The following is a 16,821-nucleotide window of genomic DNA, read 5'->3' as shown; positions in this document are numbered from 1 at the left end:
TTCACATTAGTATTAGTGACAACACAACAGGAAAAGAAAACGAGGCAGCATGTCACAGTATTTAAAAAAAAAAAAAGCTTTGGAGCGGCTACAAAAATGGGACCTATGTGGAAGATTCATGCACCTACTCAGTGACGGCAGACAAGATGACGATGACAAGGAGATGAGTTATCATACTTCAGAATTACACATGATTGTTATAGGAAGAGCTTGCATATCACTGAGAATAGTACATTTTGAAAAAATATACATGTTTGTTGATTCAATATATAATTGTACCATAAGTATAGTTTTCATTTCTCTTAGTATTCTGTTATAACTAATATATATATATTTATATATATATATATATATGTATATGTATATGTATCATATATATTTTTCATATATTTATACAGGTATATTGTTGGTATATAGGGTAATACTCTCATTGCAGAAAAAAAAGTCCTATAAGTTGTTTGCTTATATTGTAATCGTTACAGTTACAATTACAGAGTATTTTGAAAAAGAACGACATTGTGTGCTGATGCACATAACTGTCTGTTAATATATATACAAATGGGACACTGTTACTTGCAACACATCTGTACAAAGCTTGTAACTTCAGAGCGGCTTCATTATAAATCGAGGAGATGTCTTACTTAATGCTTCTCCACCAATTAAATATTTTGGTCTCTTGTTCAGTTGTATTTGAAATTAAATATAGTTCTGTACACCGTGGGAGCCATATTCGGGAACATATGCTAATACTGTTTCACGAGTGAGCTACTGAAGAATGTTTAAATATATTATGCTTATATTTTAAACATTACTCACTTTTAATTTTACATGGAGAAGTAATCAAACTAAGTGCATACAATTCTGAAGTTACTTTCTAGTAAGTAAGATGAAATGAAATGATGATAATGCCAGCAATAGTGGGCTGTGGTGCATCTGGTATTTAAGTATGAAGCGGAAATAAAGAAAGTAGTGGAACGTGTCAAATGCAAATTGTTTTGCAAAAAGAGAATGATACGCTGAGGTAGGAGGAGGAAACAGAGTTGCATGAATATTATGATGTATTCTCTTTAAAGAAAACTGCTGCTTTTCAAGTACAAAAAAGAAACTTTTGTTTAAAAGGAGCCAAGTGAAGATAGAGAACACTTTCATGCTGTATACACAAAGTGAACCGAGAGCCTGAATGCTATAAAACAATAAATTATCAATGAAATAGGTTCTAAACTTCACTACATACGCTAAATTTTTCAACATGTGATGACTTCTCAAAGTTTAGTTGAAAGGATGGAAGGGTATTGCAACAGAAACTTTCTTGGTACAATCATTGTCCTTGCTAGCTATTTTCAATTACACAAACAAACAAGGCTCATGGTTTAATGGTAAGGTAGAAGAGAATTTACCACTGTGCTCAAAATGAGCTGGCAGTCAACAATGGGGATGGTGTCTGGAATGGTAGAGGGTTTGTATGCTCTGGCTCCACACTTTATTCTTGTTAAACGTTTATCCTATATGTCAAATATTTTTCTGTGTAAGTGAAGAGTTTAAGGAGATCAAAGAGTTTGTTTTATTGATAAAGGCAACAATATCATGTATAGATGTCAATCATATGAAATTTTAGTACTGTTCAATGCAGATTTCACCAACACAAATTTGCCTCCAGAAAGCTGTTAACCTTTCATCAAAGTTTTTTTATGTATTGGGAACTGTTTGAGTCTTCATCGTAATATAGCCAAAATAAATAGCAATTTCAACTGTGAGACTGGTTAAAATAACCCTTTCAAACTTACACGAAGCTACTAAATTTCTATTTTGTGTCAGCAGTGTTTAATGTCAGCATCATAATATCTACCCCCATCACTTGACTGACGATAAATCGTCACAACCACAGCTGCAGTGATCACTAAAAGTTTTATGAAGGCCAATAGTGGGAATTCTTTGAGCAGATAAGGTACTACTAAGGAGAGAATTCAAGTTTTCTGGCATTGGCATGTACCAAAAATAAGCAACCTGAGAAATTTGCAGTCACAACCACGACATATATTTGATAAAGACTCTTAACTTAACTCAATAACACCAGAAATTGTGTCTTGTGCTTAAAGATCTCTCTCTCTTCTTTTGTTAGAACACTGTCCCAAACAAGCGCCTCTAAGCACATCTGCAGTCCCAGAGTGATTCTTTGGCTTTGTTCACAACATTAAAAGTAACAACTACAAGTAACTGAATATCACTAATATTCACATTTCATCACCTGTGTTTTCAGACAATTAGAATATCACATCTCTTTACTTAGTACCACAGAACTGCTTGCTTGAGTCATTCATTCCATTTCCCTTCTCTCCTTGGCTATAATCTGTAGTGCTGACAGCAAGGGAATTGAGGCAAACACAAAGCAGACAAGAGAAGACTTTTTTTTAACATACAAGTATTCAGCACCCAGGACAATATTCTTGTGTATCTTGCGTAAACCAAAGTGTATTAAATTGAGAGTTTAGAAAAGATAATAGCGACTGTAACGAACAACCTTCACACGAGCAAAAGTGTTACCCAGGTGAGATATTAAAATATCTAATATCTCTCCTTTCCACAAAATTTTTCCATTATCATCACTTTAGTTACTGAACACCTCTAAGTAACACATGATGGCTTGCAGATAGTTTGAACTGTAAAAGGTTACCCCTAAAATAAACAAGAAATAGATGCACTGAAACATATAGAATCAAAGCTGTCACCTATATTCAGCAGTTTTCAAAATTTTTGTAAGTCTGAAATCATTAACTATTTCTGGACTCCACTACCCTACTAACCAGTGTTTATCTTTTATAAGTGTTTTTATCTGTTTTGAATTGCCATTAAATGCTACTGCAGGCAAAATATGTCTCTCACACTGTAATTTTAACATAGAGCCAAAAATGCTGTAACATGTAGTAAAGCTGAATATGCACTGATCTGATGTACTCCAGTACAGACTTCTTGAACTAATCAATACACTGCAAATGCCAAAGCCTTGAGCCTTAACCGATGTTCCACTGATACCACAGGTTTAAAACTGCACCCTATTGTAACTAAATCTGAAGGGGGCATGTAACTTTTTGACTTTCATTTTCTACTTCCATGAAGAGTGCACAAACTTTCGACTTTGCTCTAAATGAGAGAGGTGGGGGTAAATACAATGACTGACACTGGTGTCTTTGAAGAACCAAAACCAAAAGCAGATTCCGGCACAAAATATGTTATGTAGTAAAAAATGGGTTAATTGCGAATACTCAGAGGTGCTCATCAACATCTATAACATGTATTAGGGCTGAATTTCTTAGGCCAGCCTTCCATCAGTAATGATACAGAAATCTATATGCAAAAGTGTCCATTCATTGCTACCACATATCTGTTTTTCCCATAATTAGAAACAGATTTGTACAGATTAAATTATTTCAGAGAAAGTTTTCTGTCAATGAATGTTGGTAAAACTTCTGCTTAGTATAAAAAAGGAAAATATATCAAACGAATACAAATTTGGAGCATGTAAGAAGACTACTTACACTTTTCGTATGACAGACAGAAACTAGTGCCGTGCAGCTTAAAAAAATATAAAACAGTATACTGATGATGTCTAAAGTGATGCTGTTGAATAAGGAAAAGCATTAAATTAAGCACAAATAATAATAACAATAATATAATAATAACAACAACAATAATAAAGATAATAGTGATAATAATAATAATAATAATAATAATGTCACCACAATTAAACAGAATGACCAATTCAATGAAGACTTTAAGAATAGCAGTTGGTGTCTATAATATCTTAAAATATATTAGCAATATTCTGTAGATAACCACAACCCAGATCTTTAAACTTACTCTTCATATGCAATAGGGAAAAAAGTGTTTAAAACTCAGTGAAATGTAAAATTTCAACACCAGGTGCAACAGCACAATTACCTACCAGCATGGAACAAATGAGGCTATAAAACTGCTGCATCCAATAAACTGATTCCATAATTTCTGATCCCAACATTTAGCTGGAAGTCTACGTTCCAAAAGTAACAAATATCTAGTGTCACTTCCATTCTGCTGATAAAATATATTAACTCGAGTTCATCGAGTGTTAATACAAACTAAATCATTAACAGGAGGAAAAAATCTTCCAAAATGTTGGTAAGCTACCCTGCTAAACAACACTGATATAGTAGTAACGATAACATAATAATTGTAATAATAATATAATTACAATAGTAAGAAACATAAGTTCTTCACTTCCATAAATAATCATACTAAGTTTGCCATAAAGAGATACAAGTTTTCATTAAAATATTGCTCTGCACGAAAAGTCTGATTTTTGTCACATTTTCAGTTGTGTAAAACAACTGCAACATTCCCATACAGTGTGCTGGAAAGAATAAATAACATCCACATTGCTGGAACATAATGGCTTGAGAAAATACTAGAAGAACTTTGCTCATCTTAACACAATTGAGAACATCAACTGCCAACAATGTCACTGCAACATATTTGTGTGGATGGGAAAATAACAGAATGTACAGCTGTGAGGAGCAACCCAAAAAAATTACGTTCATTAAAATTTTAAAAAATGTACAATGTTAAAATTCAGACATGTACTAAAAAAATTAGTATTACAGATTATTTCATTTTCCTTGTCATTTTAACAAAAGAAATAAGTTTGGAAAAGGCTTCATGCAATTAATTCATTATTTCTAAAAGGATTCAACAGGTCTTCCATAAAGTGGTATTACATAAAGTACACTGCTTTAGAGTAACAACACTGCCATCAACTTTTTTTTTTAAATAAACAGGCGTGAATGAATTTGTAGTTTTACAATTTTATCACATGCTGGGTTCAATTTTTTGTGGTCCCACTTTAGTTAAACACTGTTTATCCTAGAAGTTTACGTGCACTGTACAGATCTCTATGGTGTACAGCTTTAGTGTTGGATTCAAGATTTAGTTCTTATCTTTTCCAAACAATGCCCCAAAGCATTCACAGTTTAGGGGAGAGGAGAGGGAACTCAAGAGCTTTTTGAGAAAGTTCACAGACTAACAAATTATACCACAAAAAGCATGGGGCATTTGTAGACTGTCTCAAATTCTGTCCAACAGCCTTCATCCCTCTTCACAAAATTTTCCAAGCACAAATGGATAACTGCCATGCAATGCAAGACAAAAAGCAATGTTTTTTGGCAAACAATTCACTAAAATACAATTACAATAGGAGTGCAAGATCCTATATTTCATTAATTGATGGAGCATTTGTCATCATTCACGAAATGTGTTTACTCTTTCTTTCCCATATAAACATTACTCTGACTATAATTCAGTAGAACTCTGATCTTTTTCCAAATTTCCACACCGATAAATTTTCCAGGATTACAATTTTGTAATGCTACAGGAACGTGTTAATAACATAAACTACAGAAGGAAAATACAACACAGATAATTTCACAATTTTGTAATTGCTGGCAAAACAGGACTTCCAGTGAATCTCTTTTCAAGAAAACTCCTCAGAACTTTATTAACATCATTTTCCTTGAAAGATTATTGACAGCATTCCTAAAGTTTACCTTAAAAAAAAAAAAAATTCTGGAGCTAACCAAAAAGGCAACAGAAGCTTTCCTAGCAACATAAAAAAGTAAAATGCATATATGTAACTGGCATCTAACTGCACATGCATGTGTACAAGAAAGTTATTAAACCAATTGGAAGTATGTTCTGAAAACAATTGAGACAAAATTATTTTGTTTTTTGATACTAGGAAACCTTGTATCAATCCGCTAACTGAAAGCCATTATATTCCTCATATATTAATTGAATGGGAATCTCATTACTGTTTTGAATGCATGAGATAAATGCATCACACAAGAACAGAGGTAAGAAAGCCAAATTTTAAACAGGGCAACCAAATTCTTTGGTTAAGAGTTAACTGAATGAGCAAATCCCATTAAGTCAAAGTGTTATGAATTGCTTTATTCTGCTAAAGTCGTGTGCAGCGTAACACAAGCCAATAAGCAGTATTTTTCTGAGAAAGAAGAGACGGCAGATTACGAGAAGGCATGTATGAAAACAAAATTGGAAAGACCGGTCAAGCCCCCACACAACCATGAAAAAAGTGGACTCACGTTTTTTTCTCCCTCGGTCCGTGTACGACCCAGGTGGTTCCAACTCGCTATACGCGAACTTTCTCAAAACGCCCAGGGAGCTGACACGCCACTCTGAGTGGCCACTACCGCACTATAGCCACGGTGCGAGTGGCCCTACCTCCGGGAAGTGGTGGAGGAGCCACTACCCCTCTTCTCTCCGTGCGAACCACTCCCGTGTCCCGACGAGGAACGGTGGTGCTGGTACTTCTGGGTTGCAATGGCCCGTGATGATGGCGGAGGCGGTTTCTTGCGGCGCCTGCTCCTCGGGCCAGAATACACTGAAGAAGGCGGAGGCTGAGTCGTCTGTGGTGCCGGAGCTGGGTTCTGCAGTGGCAGTGGAGCAGGGCTCGGTGCCACGAGTGAGGTGGGAGGGGAGAGTGCTCCTCCATCAGTGCGAATCCCGGCCAAGTTGAGGAGGGCATCAGCACCTTCCGCGATCTTGCGCCGCTCCTCGTCCGAGGTGTCTCCTCGATCCTGGTGGTTGTAGAGGATGCGGTGTGCAGACGTCACCAACGGTACGGTGTCGACAGTCGCTCCGCGACCCAGTCGAGTGTTTTTTCCGTCAGTTCTGTAGCAAATTAATATAACAGAAGTTACTAGATGAGATATAAATAGTGGTATGAGGAAAGGCAATCATTCACTGAAAAAGCAAAGTATTTGGCATCAGGTAAGCATATAAACACTGTTTTAAAGTTGAGTTACAATGTTCACTTTCTTACTTATTTAAGTACATATATCCTGCTCAACTGTGCCAATTAATAGGTAAATGGTTGTCTTTTTCTAACATCATTGTTAGTTCCAAAATATAACTGACTGACTTAAATAAAGGAAATGAAATGGAAGTGCGTGGTGTGCAGCCTTCAGAATAACAGGAATGAAGAGACTGGCAGAATGTGTGTGTGTGTGTGTTTTTTTTTTTTTTCATTTAAATGTTGGTTAACATTTTTTATAAGTGTGCACAAAAACAACCCCCCCCCCCCCAACACACACACACACACACACCTGTTTACATACAGTAGCGGCATGTACGAGTTAATTAACAAACCTTTCTTTATCTCTCTATATTATAATGGGTAAATAAAACTTGGACCACAGATGATATAGAGCACAAGTGGCGTTGTTATTTTGAAGTACATCATTGAGCTGGCTAGTAGCAGTATCCATTTGCAGACAAATTCTGTAATACTCTTCAATTTACCTTAATTGCATATTAAGCAGGCAGAAATATCATTGTGGAGCCAACCATGGGAATGTATACTGTGTACTTTGGCTTTTTATGAACATATACCATGTTTAAACTTCAGTTTGCCTAAACGCATTTTACTCGGAATCAAACTGACTTTATAACTGGACATATTAAACAATAGTATGCATTTCTGCAGGAGATGGGGCCAGTGGTGTATTTACACGTTTTGCGCAGCAATGCTGTTGACACTCACCATGAGGTATAGTGGGAACCATATGGGGGGATGATGATGATGATGATGATGATGATGATGATGAAGAAGATGAAGATGAAGATGATGATTGGTTTGTGTGGCGCTCAACTGTGCGGTTATCAGTGCCCGTACAAATTCCCAACCTCTTGCTCAGTCCAATCTTGCTACTTTCATGAATGATGATGAAATGATGAGGACAACACAAACACCCAGTCATCTCAAGGCAGGTGGGAACCATATGGTGTGTCACAGCTGCTGGTTCTACACAGCCAATGAGAGAGTGGCAGGTAGACGATACATTTGGAAGCAAAAGGCATTGTAAAATTCCCACACCAGTAGAGAAGCAAAATCCACTGTGTGTTCAGAAAAAAAACCCAGCTATATTCTGAAGTTGCATTATAACCACAATCTCAGAAATTGCAACAGCCAAATATTTATTGTAAGTTTCACAGCTGTCCTGTTAGGATGATGACAATATCGGTTAAGAATAGTGATATCACATGCAACTGACTAAGTAAACAAAAAAGGAAGTGAAAATAAAAAAATTAATGTAAACAATTTCTTTTTGTTTATTTTATTTCTCCTCGTATCATCAAAATGTAGACAGTCAATAAACGACACAAGTTTAGAGTAAGTGTAATGTTAGCTTTTTACGCAGATATCTTATATCAATAAAAGTTTGCCAATTTGATTAGCCATAATATGTTAAAAAATAAAATTTTTTCAAGGAGCCTCTAAATGTAAAGGAGTTTTCTTATATTCAGGATCGTCTTATGCTCTGGTAAATACAATACTGTCTTGAAAAGCGGGCTTGAGGTGAACATTAACAAATGCAAAACAACGGTAATGGAATGTAGTCAAATTAAATCGGGCAATGCTAACAGAATCCACTTACTAAAATGAAACACTAAAAGTAGTATTGCTATTTGGGGAGCAAAATAACTGAAGATAGCCAAAGTAGAGGGGATATAAAATGTAGACTAGCAGTAGCAAGGATAGTATTTTTGGAAAACAGAAATTTGTTAAGCCTTTAGCTGCTGTGAATGTGTGGATAAATCCTGCTATGCCATTCCCCAGGTGCTGTGGACATGTATATGCATGCCACTTTGTTTTCCTACAGTGATATGGATGTCTGGATGTGTCCCAAGTCACTGGCCCACACTGTTACAGCAAGTTACTTCCATAACTTAGTGAATAAAAGAAGTTTCTAATATTTATCATACAACATATGTGCCTCATTGCTTGCTATAATTTGCAAAAAATCTCATTTTGATACCTTGCACACTTTACAAAATATGACGACTGTTATTACTACACGATTAGCGATGCACAAGGACGTGAACGGGTGTGTCACACATGACCATTCTTTGCATATAAAACTCGGTAACTTGAGAACGAAATGAGATATCACTCTGTTCTCAGTTTTAAATAATAACTTGGTATCTTACCTACATTTCATTGACTGTAATAAATGAATTAAAATCAACCACAAGTAGTTTACGTGATGAAGTTTTACCTCTGCAAAATCTTTAAAATTTCAAAATATGTTTTACTCAATTTGATGCAGCACAGTAACTACGATAAATAACAAGGAAAAATTTGGTCCTTCATTGAGCGATAATATCAACTGTAAGATGTGTAAAAATCAAATTTTTCCACCTAACAGTTTTCTTAAAATTAGATGAGAAGTAGCACAGGTATCAGCATTTGGCAAGCAGTAAAGCCGTAACACAAGTCACCCACAGCACAGAATGCGGAGAGCACGACTGCAGCAGTGAAAGGTTACCATCAAATAGAAATTTAAGCATTAGGAAGTCATTCATGAAAATATTTACTTGGAGTGCAGTTCATATGGAGATGGATCATGGGTAATAAAAACAATTCAGACAAAACAGAATAGCAGCTTTTGAAATGTGGTACTACAGAAGAATGCTGAAGATTGGATGGGTAGATTGAGAAAGTAATGAGGAGGTACTGAACCTAATTGCAAATAATAATAAATAAAAAAGATTATGGCACAACCAGACCTGAAAATAGAGCACATCCTGAGGCATCACGGAATTGCCAGTTTGGTAATGGAGGGAATTAAAGGGAGGTGAAAACTGTTAAGGGAGACCAAGGGAGGAATACAGTAAGTAGATCAAGAAGGATGCAAGTTGCAGTAGTTATTCAGAGATGAAGAGACTTGCACAAGATAGAGTAGCACGGACAGTTGCATCAAACCAGGCTTCAGACTGAAGATCACAAGAACAAGGTGTTTCAATTAGTGTAAACTCCATTGAAGAGTGAAAGATTTATTCGTACGTATTTATGTGACACGCTTAAAAAAGTGGCTTTGCCCAGTCACACAGACCACAATCTCATCACTCACCCGTCATCAGAGTCAGAACCTTCCTCGAAAGCCTCGTCCGGCGAGGAAGTCGTGGAAGGCGGGGCGTGGGGCCCGTGAGGGCCTGCAGGCGTAGTCGACACGGCGACAGTTCCAGAGGAGCGGGCCGAGAGGTTGAGGGCGGCACTGTACGTGTGGTCCTCACTCGGCGACGTCGTGATCACCATTCGCTCTTCCGTCTGTGCACAATCGGCAGGTACACGTTTTGTAAATGAGTTTTACCAGAGTGACAGAGATAATATTGTATGACAAACAAATACAGTTTTTCTTTAGGGTTAAAAACTGTGGCCGATGTTCCACATTGAGAAACATTTAATGATCAGGTCTGTACTTACACTGCAATCTAGTCAAGCTACACCACAAAATGCCCACACCACAATAACTTAATTTGATTATAATATTTTACTTTTAATATTGTGTGCTTTATACTTGTCAACAGCATACAAAAAATTATTTTTTTGTAGATTTATTCAGGTAAGTTTTTCAGTGGACAACCAATATGAATTGAGTCAGTATTAACCTCTCAAATTTCACATCACCTAGTGTGGAATTCCCACTGGCTCCAGCTCAAACGTGCATTTCAGTTTGCAGAACCGCTCACATCTTCAAAAGAATGACCAATGGGCATTTGGCAGTTTTAAATGAGTTACATTTCATAAAAACCTATCTTTTTCATGTAGGATAGACTCGAAACTAAGACCCATAAAACAACAAAGGCATTTTTCAGATATCGAGATCACTATAAGAATGTATCTGACACTTACAAACACAGATGGCAGGGGAGGTGGTCTTTCAAAAGGAAGTTTATCGTAAAGAGGCTTCAAACCGGTACCTTAGAACACAAGATCAAGATTTTGGAGCCAATCAGTGCTAAAAGTAATATTTTAAAATATCTTTGTTGTGAGGATCTTTTAATTAGCTTCATTAGTATGAAGTGTAAACACAAACCAATTAACCAATAAGATTATTTAAAACTTTCATCTTAAGACCGTTTCAATGGGAATTATAGGTAAAATTTGCTTAGTTGATACATTACTTTTGATTTCTCGCATTTGCCTAACAAATATGATTGCTTATACACAGTTTATATTATTTTTGAAGCCGAAACATAGATCATAGATTTTTTACAAGGAAATTATTGTTGGTTGTTTCTTTTGTTTCCTAACAAAAAATATAGCTAGTCATAATGATGTTGATAAAATATGTTGAATACTTTTATGAGTTCAATTCTTTTATTTTTTCAATCTCATCAAATCATAAAAATAATAAATTTTACTGGAAAATCAATTATTAATGCTTTTTTTCCATTTTAAGCTTATTGCAATTAAGGAGTGTATTTCACAAGACCCACTTTGCCTTTTTTTTTTTTATAAAGCACCTTTTGTCATCATTCTGGGGATATGGATGCATAGTATATCACTACATATTGGTGTTTATACATTAAAAACCGTATTTCCTTATAAAATTGGTGTACAATTTATTTATAGCATTTTTGTCTCTTGCTCACAATTCCATTAAGCCACTGCTTTTCCCTTTGTTGTTAGCGGAGGTTGACACTTCCCCTGGTTTACCATCATTATGTTCGTTTCTCAAGTTGGCATGTCATTTGCTTATGGTGAGTGAGTGTGATGACTTCGTGCCAGGTGTTAGCCTGAGGATACCACTATGTACCAAAATCTGTAGCCAGTATGGGGGGGGGGGGGGGGACAAATGTGTGACTATGACTAAAACAAATACTCTTTTTTCTTTTTCTCTTTGACTGTGTGAAGCAAGTATAGGTGACACAAAGAAGAAGTCAGATTGTTAATAACAATTTTTAACACAACTAGTGTGCTGTTTCTTCACATCAGCATTCATCATAAACAGTTACTGAAAATTATGAACAAAAATCTAAATGACAAGATTGGTCTTTGCAGTGGGCCGAGATATGTGAGCGGAAATGCTAACTTAATCGGCGCTACCAACAGAAACTGCAATGTTTAACTTCACCACACAATTCTGACACAGCAGCTGCTAGGTCGCTGATGGCAGAAGTGAAAAAACACAGGGAAATCAACATGAAGTCTTCCCGGACAAATCCAATATGTGACAAACAATGGACCAACTGGACACCTTTTATTGTGACACTTACCTGCAGTTACCATTCTTATCAATGTGGTTATCACCAAGTGTGAACATGCAAGATTTTACTTTCAATTCTTGCTCTAAGGGGGATGAGCAGGCTGCTAGCTTACTGGTGTACAGAATATCTAATAATATATTAATACAAGGGTAATCCCAAAAGTAAAAGTACATATACTTGTTTATTTCTACAATGGTTTCCATCAGTTTACAGCTTGAACATTTTTCGACATAGTCACCATCTCTGTCGACGCATTTTTGTACACGCTGTGGCAGTTTTTGTATGCCCATTTCATACCAGGTCACCGCCATGCTGTTTAGAAAGTTATGAATCTCTTCTTTCACCTCGTCGTCAGAGCTGAATCGCTTTCCAGCCAAATGTTCTTTTAACCTAGGGAACAGGTGATAGTCACTGGACGCAAAGTCAGGACTATAAGGTGAGTGGGTGATTATGTTCCACTGAAACTGTTGCAGGAGAGCAACGGTTTGCCGAGCAATGTGTGGGCGAGTGTTGTCATGGAGAATGTGTACACCCTAGCTCAACATTTATCTTCTCCGGTTCTGAATTGCCCGTTCGAGTGTTTTCAGAGTCTCACAGTACCTGTCAGCGTTAATTGTGGTCCCAGCAATTCAGCTTCAATGACGAGGTGAAAGAAGAGGTTCATAACTTTCTGCACAGCATGGCGGTGAGCTGGTATGACATGGGCATACAAAAACTGCCACAGCGTCTACAAAAATGCATTGACAGAAGTGGTGATTATGTCGAAAAATAGATAAACGTTCAAGCTGTAAACTGATGTAAACCATTGTAGAAATAAACAGGTCTATGTACCTATAAAAAGACAGGAGACCTTACTTTTGGGATTACCATCGTACTTTAATATACAGCTCTAAAACTGGCAATTCATTTACAATGTGCAGCCGATATTTTTATAGGTACGTATGTCTATAATTTTTTCTGTCAGTATATCTACACTTTTTTTGATCTATCAAAGGCTAATAACAACATTTTTTTAAATATTGATATACCGGATTCCCGATATTTTTAAAAATGGCAACTGTCGTAGTCAGAGGCGATGTGGGATTTAAGGACACACTTCTCTTGGTACACAAGCAGATGCATACAAAAATGAAAGAGAGATGGTGTCAGGCTGAGATTTTCCTGGTCTCTGTAGATGGTGACTGTATAGAAGGGCTTGGATGTTAGGCTAAGAAGGTAGATATGGAGATGATAGGGGAAATAACACTCTGGGCTGGTTTACTGCTCTGCTTTTTATTGCTTCTTCATGTGCAAGCAATGAAAATGTGGAAGAGCACAGACATAGGTTTATGAAAACATAGATGAGGCTTACTAGATTCTCCAATAAATTACCAGAATAAAAGGCCACTCTGTCCTATAAGATTTGGGTAAACACAGTAATGTCTGGTACTACAGGCCACAAACCATGGAAGTGCCACATTTTATTGCTTTAATTGAACCCTTAAGTTCAAGTACTTATCACAAATGACACACAGACATAACTATATGCAGACAAATGTACAATGGAAACCAATAATCCTATATATAGGCAAGCATTTTCCAAGTCCTTCTAAGTATACAAGATTAAATGAAGATAATGTTCACTCACAACGCTTCTACTGTAGGCTATTAGTCATCCAAGGCAAGAACTCTTCTGACTGCTGGACTCTGCCTTGCTTGACGTTTGAAGGCCTCTATATATGACATTTGGGGCCATCCGTTTACAAATCAAATGTGAGTATTGCTCTTTACCTCCAATTCGCACTCAGAAAATGTGAAACCAGAAGTTTCCGAATGCATGCGATCTCTTAAGGAACGGACAAAAGCTGTTTGCACTGTATGTGTCTACTTAAGCTGCAAGTCTTACAGCTAATATTCATACTTAGGTGATTTTTTTTCTTTCTTTTTTGTCTAGCAACCTTGATCATTCTCTCTCATAACTTATCAGTCTCCTCATTTGAATTTTCTTTTGTTGATGTTTGAACTAGAGATGTTTCAAGAACATTTTTCCACACAAGCAACATATCATTTGGTGTTGTCTCCCCCTCCCTCAGACATTATTTGGTTCACCTTGAGCTTTTGGTGCGACCTTTAAAAGTAAATCTAAATGTAATGATTGTGCTAATTTACTGCTTTTTCTTTTAAAATAAGTATGACAGCCATTCTCCTGCAACAGAAATAAATTTCTCGATCTTATCTGTCACTAATTATTAAGAGAAGAAACAATTCATTTCTATTTAAGGCAATTTGCGACATTCTGTGTGTGTGATGAATCACAATTATTGGCCACAACTGACGCATGTGAGAGTACATGATAACAAAAGCAGAAACAATCTGGTAAACACAGATTCACAAATGAGACTTCACTGGGACAAAAACAAAAGTGTGGTTACGAGCTGCCACTGACTTTGGTATCAAATATTGTGCTGGTTATTTCAAATGTAACTGAAATGTAAACTTTTTGATGAAGTCCACCTAATTGGGCTCAAATTTCACCCGTCTCAAAAGTGAAGTGTACAGCTCTTCCATTGGTACAACTGAAGAACTGCAACAGAAAATTGTACAAACTTTTTAGGATTGATAAAATGATCTGGGGGTGTTTGAAAGAGTCCATAGCTCACTGCAGAGATGAGTCCCCCTTTAACAGTTACATGCATACATTGAACAGTAAACATGCATTTTTTTCCCCTTAAGGTACGCCTTGGCTGAAATTTGGCCACATTAGTTTGATACTTAACCAAAAAGCTTATTTGTTTTGAAGTTAAATTAATCGTCTAAAGTGCCCAACACAAGTTTTTTACCACTGTCATAAAGGCAAACTGACCAATAGGTTCATTTGACTGCCACAGATTTTCACCTGTCAAGTTCTTCTTGGAGGTGGTACACTATTGCCATTTCTCTAATAACTTGAAAACTGCAGTTTCCAGCAGAAATGTTTCCCAGTAGAAAATTAAACTACATCAAATTTCCTACAAAAAAGATTCCATTCATTTTTGCTCTAGGATTAATAGTTTCCACACCACAGAGGATGGAAAAAACCACAGAATATTAAAAATAGTTTTCCAATGTTATAAAAGTAATTATTATTAAATGAAGTGGGTAAAGAACAAATATTACATGTGTGTACCATGTCCAAGCGCAGTAGAGCTGTGTTAAGGATTAAGTTGTGTTCTGAGGATGCAACAGGGTCAAGGGGATGGTGGTAGTGGGAATAGGGGGGGGGGGGGGGGGCGGCATAAAACTGAGTGTTGGTAAGTGCCAGATGGTGGTCACACACTTCTCTCCATCGTAGAGACAAGCTAACATGTTTGTCTCTTATGTTATGCCAAAATTTCCATTCCGGAAAATTAAATTATCTTTTCAACATTGAGTCCTTTTTGAGGTCACACAAACATTCACAGCAGTCTCCACTAACTTTCCAATAGCTCAATGTTCCTTACCTGGCCGGGTCTAGACGATACTCTCATTTTCTTGCGAAGTCCTACAGCTTCAGAGGTTTCTTCGCGCAGCCTTTTGTACCAGTCATCTGTAACATGACATTTATGACTACAGTACAGTTTACACAATGGTGGGAAGTTTTATCACACATTTAGTGATCAAAATTAACCAGTTGCCTTTTTTTTTTCTTTAAGTATTTCCCACTGTCTGGATCAAAGAGGTTCATTTTATTTAACATGATTGGTGTGACTCTGTAAACCATTACCAGATTTTCTGGCTCATTTATAACGCACAACTGAAGAAAAAGTGAATAAAGCTGTTCATTGCAACAGTAAAGAAAAACAACTCTAAATAAAATTGTTCATTTTCAGAAAATTGTATACTTTATCATCCTAATTTTTTAAACAGTGTATCAACTTAAAAAAAGGGGGGGGGGGAAGATTAGGGTTTAATACCTTATCGATGAGGTCATTTGAGAATGACCACAAGTTCAGATTGGGGAAGGACGAAGCTATAAACGTACTTCAAAACGTTTAAGTTACACATTATCAGACAGGCCAAGTAACTTTTCTTGAATGCTGCAGTACACTTCAAATTGACACAGGTAACGACACTACTGTATCTGCACGAAACCCTGAACATGTACTCTCTTTTGACAATGCACTACACACAGGGTAGGACAACATGTGCAACTTATCTTCTGAAGTCCTCTGTATTTAAGAAAATCACAAAAAACCTAATTCTGCATAACTGGACTTCCCCTCAAATCTGAGTCCAGTGAGACAATTTCATGTATTTACCAATGAAAAGTACAGGTGAACTTCTGGAAGTGAAATGGATTACAGCCACTTATAAGTCAGCCAATGAAGCTGTTGCAGTTAATCTTCTAACAGTAGGTGATTTTCTATACAAAATCACGGGATATATTCACTCAATAATTAAAATGGCTGTAAGGGTAGAATTATAGGAATGTAAAAAGAAACCAAAAAATTACTTTAGAGTTTATTTTTAATACTTTCTTTTCGTGAATCGCTACTGAGGAAATTTAGAGAACCAGCATTTGAGGCTGACTGCAGTACAATTTTACTGCCGCCAACTTACATTTCTCAGAAAGACCACAAAGATAAGAGAGATTAGGGCTCATACAGAGGCATATAGGCAGTCAGTTTTCCCTCAATCTGTTTGGGAGTGGAACAGGGAGAGAAGACGCTAGTTGTGGTACGAGGTACCCTCCGCCATGCAACGTATGGTGGATTGCGGAGTATG

At 36.7% G+C, this 16,821-nt stretch overlaps 1 protein-coding gene across 1 annotated transcript in view; it reads right to left on the bottom strand.

Moving 5' to 3' along the window:
• Positions 1 to 5,654: 5,654 nt before the first annotated feature.
• Positions 5,655 to 16,821, bottom strand: part of LOC126210483 (mucin-12) — a 388,877-nt gene continuing 377,710 nt past the window's right edge. The window contains exons 8-10 of the mRNA XM_049939717.1: positions 15,558 to 15,643; positions 9,960 to 10,156; positions 5,655 to 6,717 (exon numbers count right to left, since the gene is read on the bottom strand). Of these exons, the coding sequence (XP_049795674.1) occupies positions 6,264 to 6,717; positions 9,960 to 10,156; positions 15,558 to 15,643 (737 nt within the window). The 3' untranslated portion in view covers positions 5,655 to 6,263. The remainder of the gene's footprint in view (positions 6,718 to 9,959; positions 10,157 to 15,557; positions 15,644 to 16,821) is intronic.

This window comes from Schistocerca nitens, chromosome 10, assembly GCF_023898315.1.
Source record: "Schistocerca nitens isolate TAMUIC-IGC-003100 chromosome 10, iqSchNite1.1, whole genome shotgun sequence".
Taxonomy (NCBI): domain Eukaryota; kingdom Metazoa; phylum Arthropoda; class Insecta; order Orthoptera; family Acrididae; genus Schistocerca; species Schistocerca nitens.
This window is presented reverse-complemented; position numbering and strand designations above follow the sequence as displayed.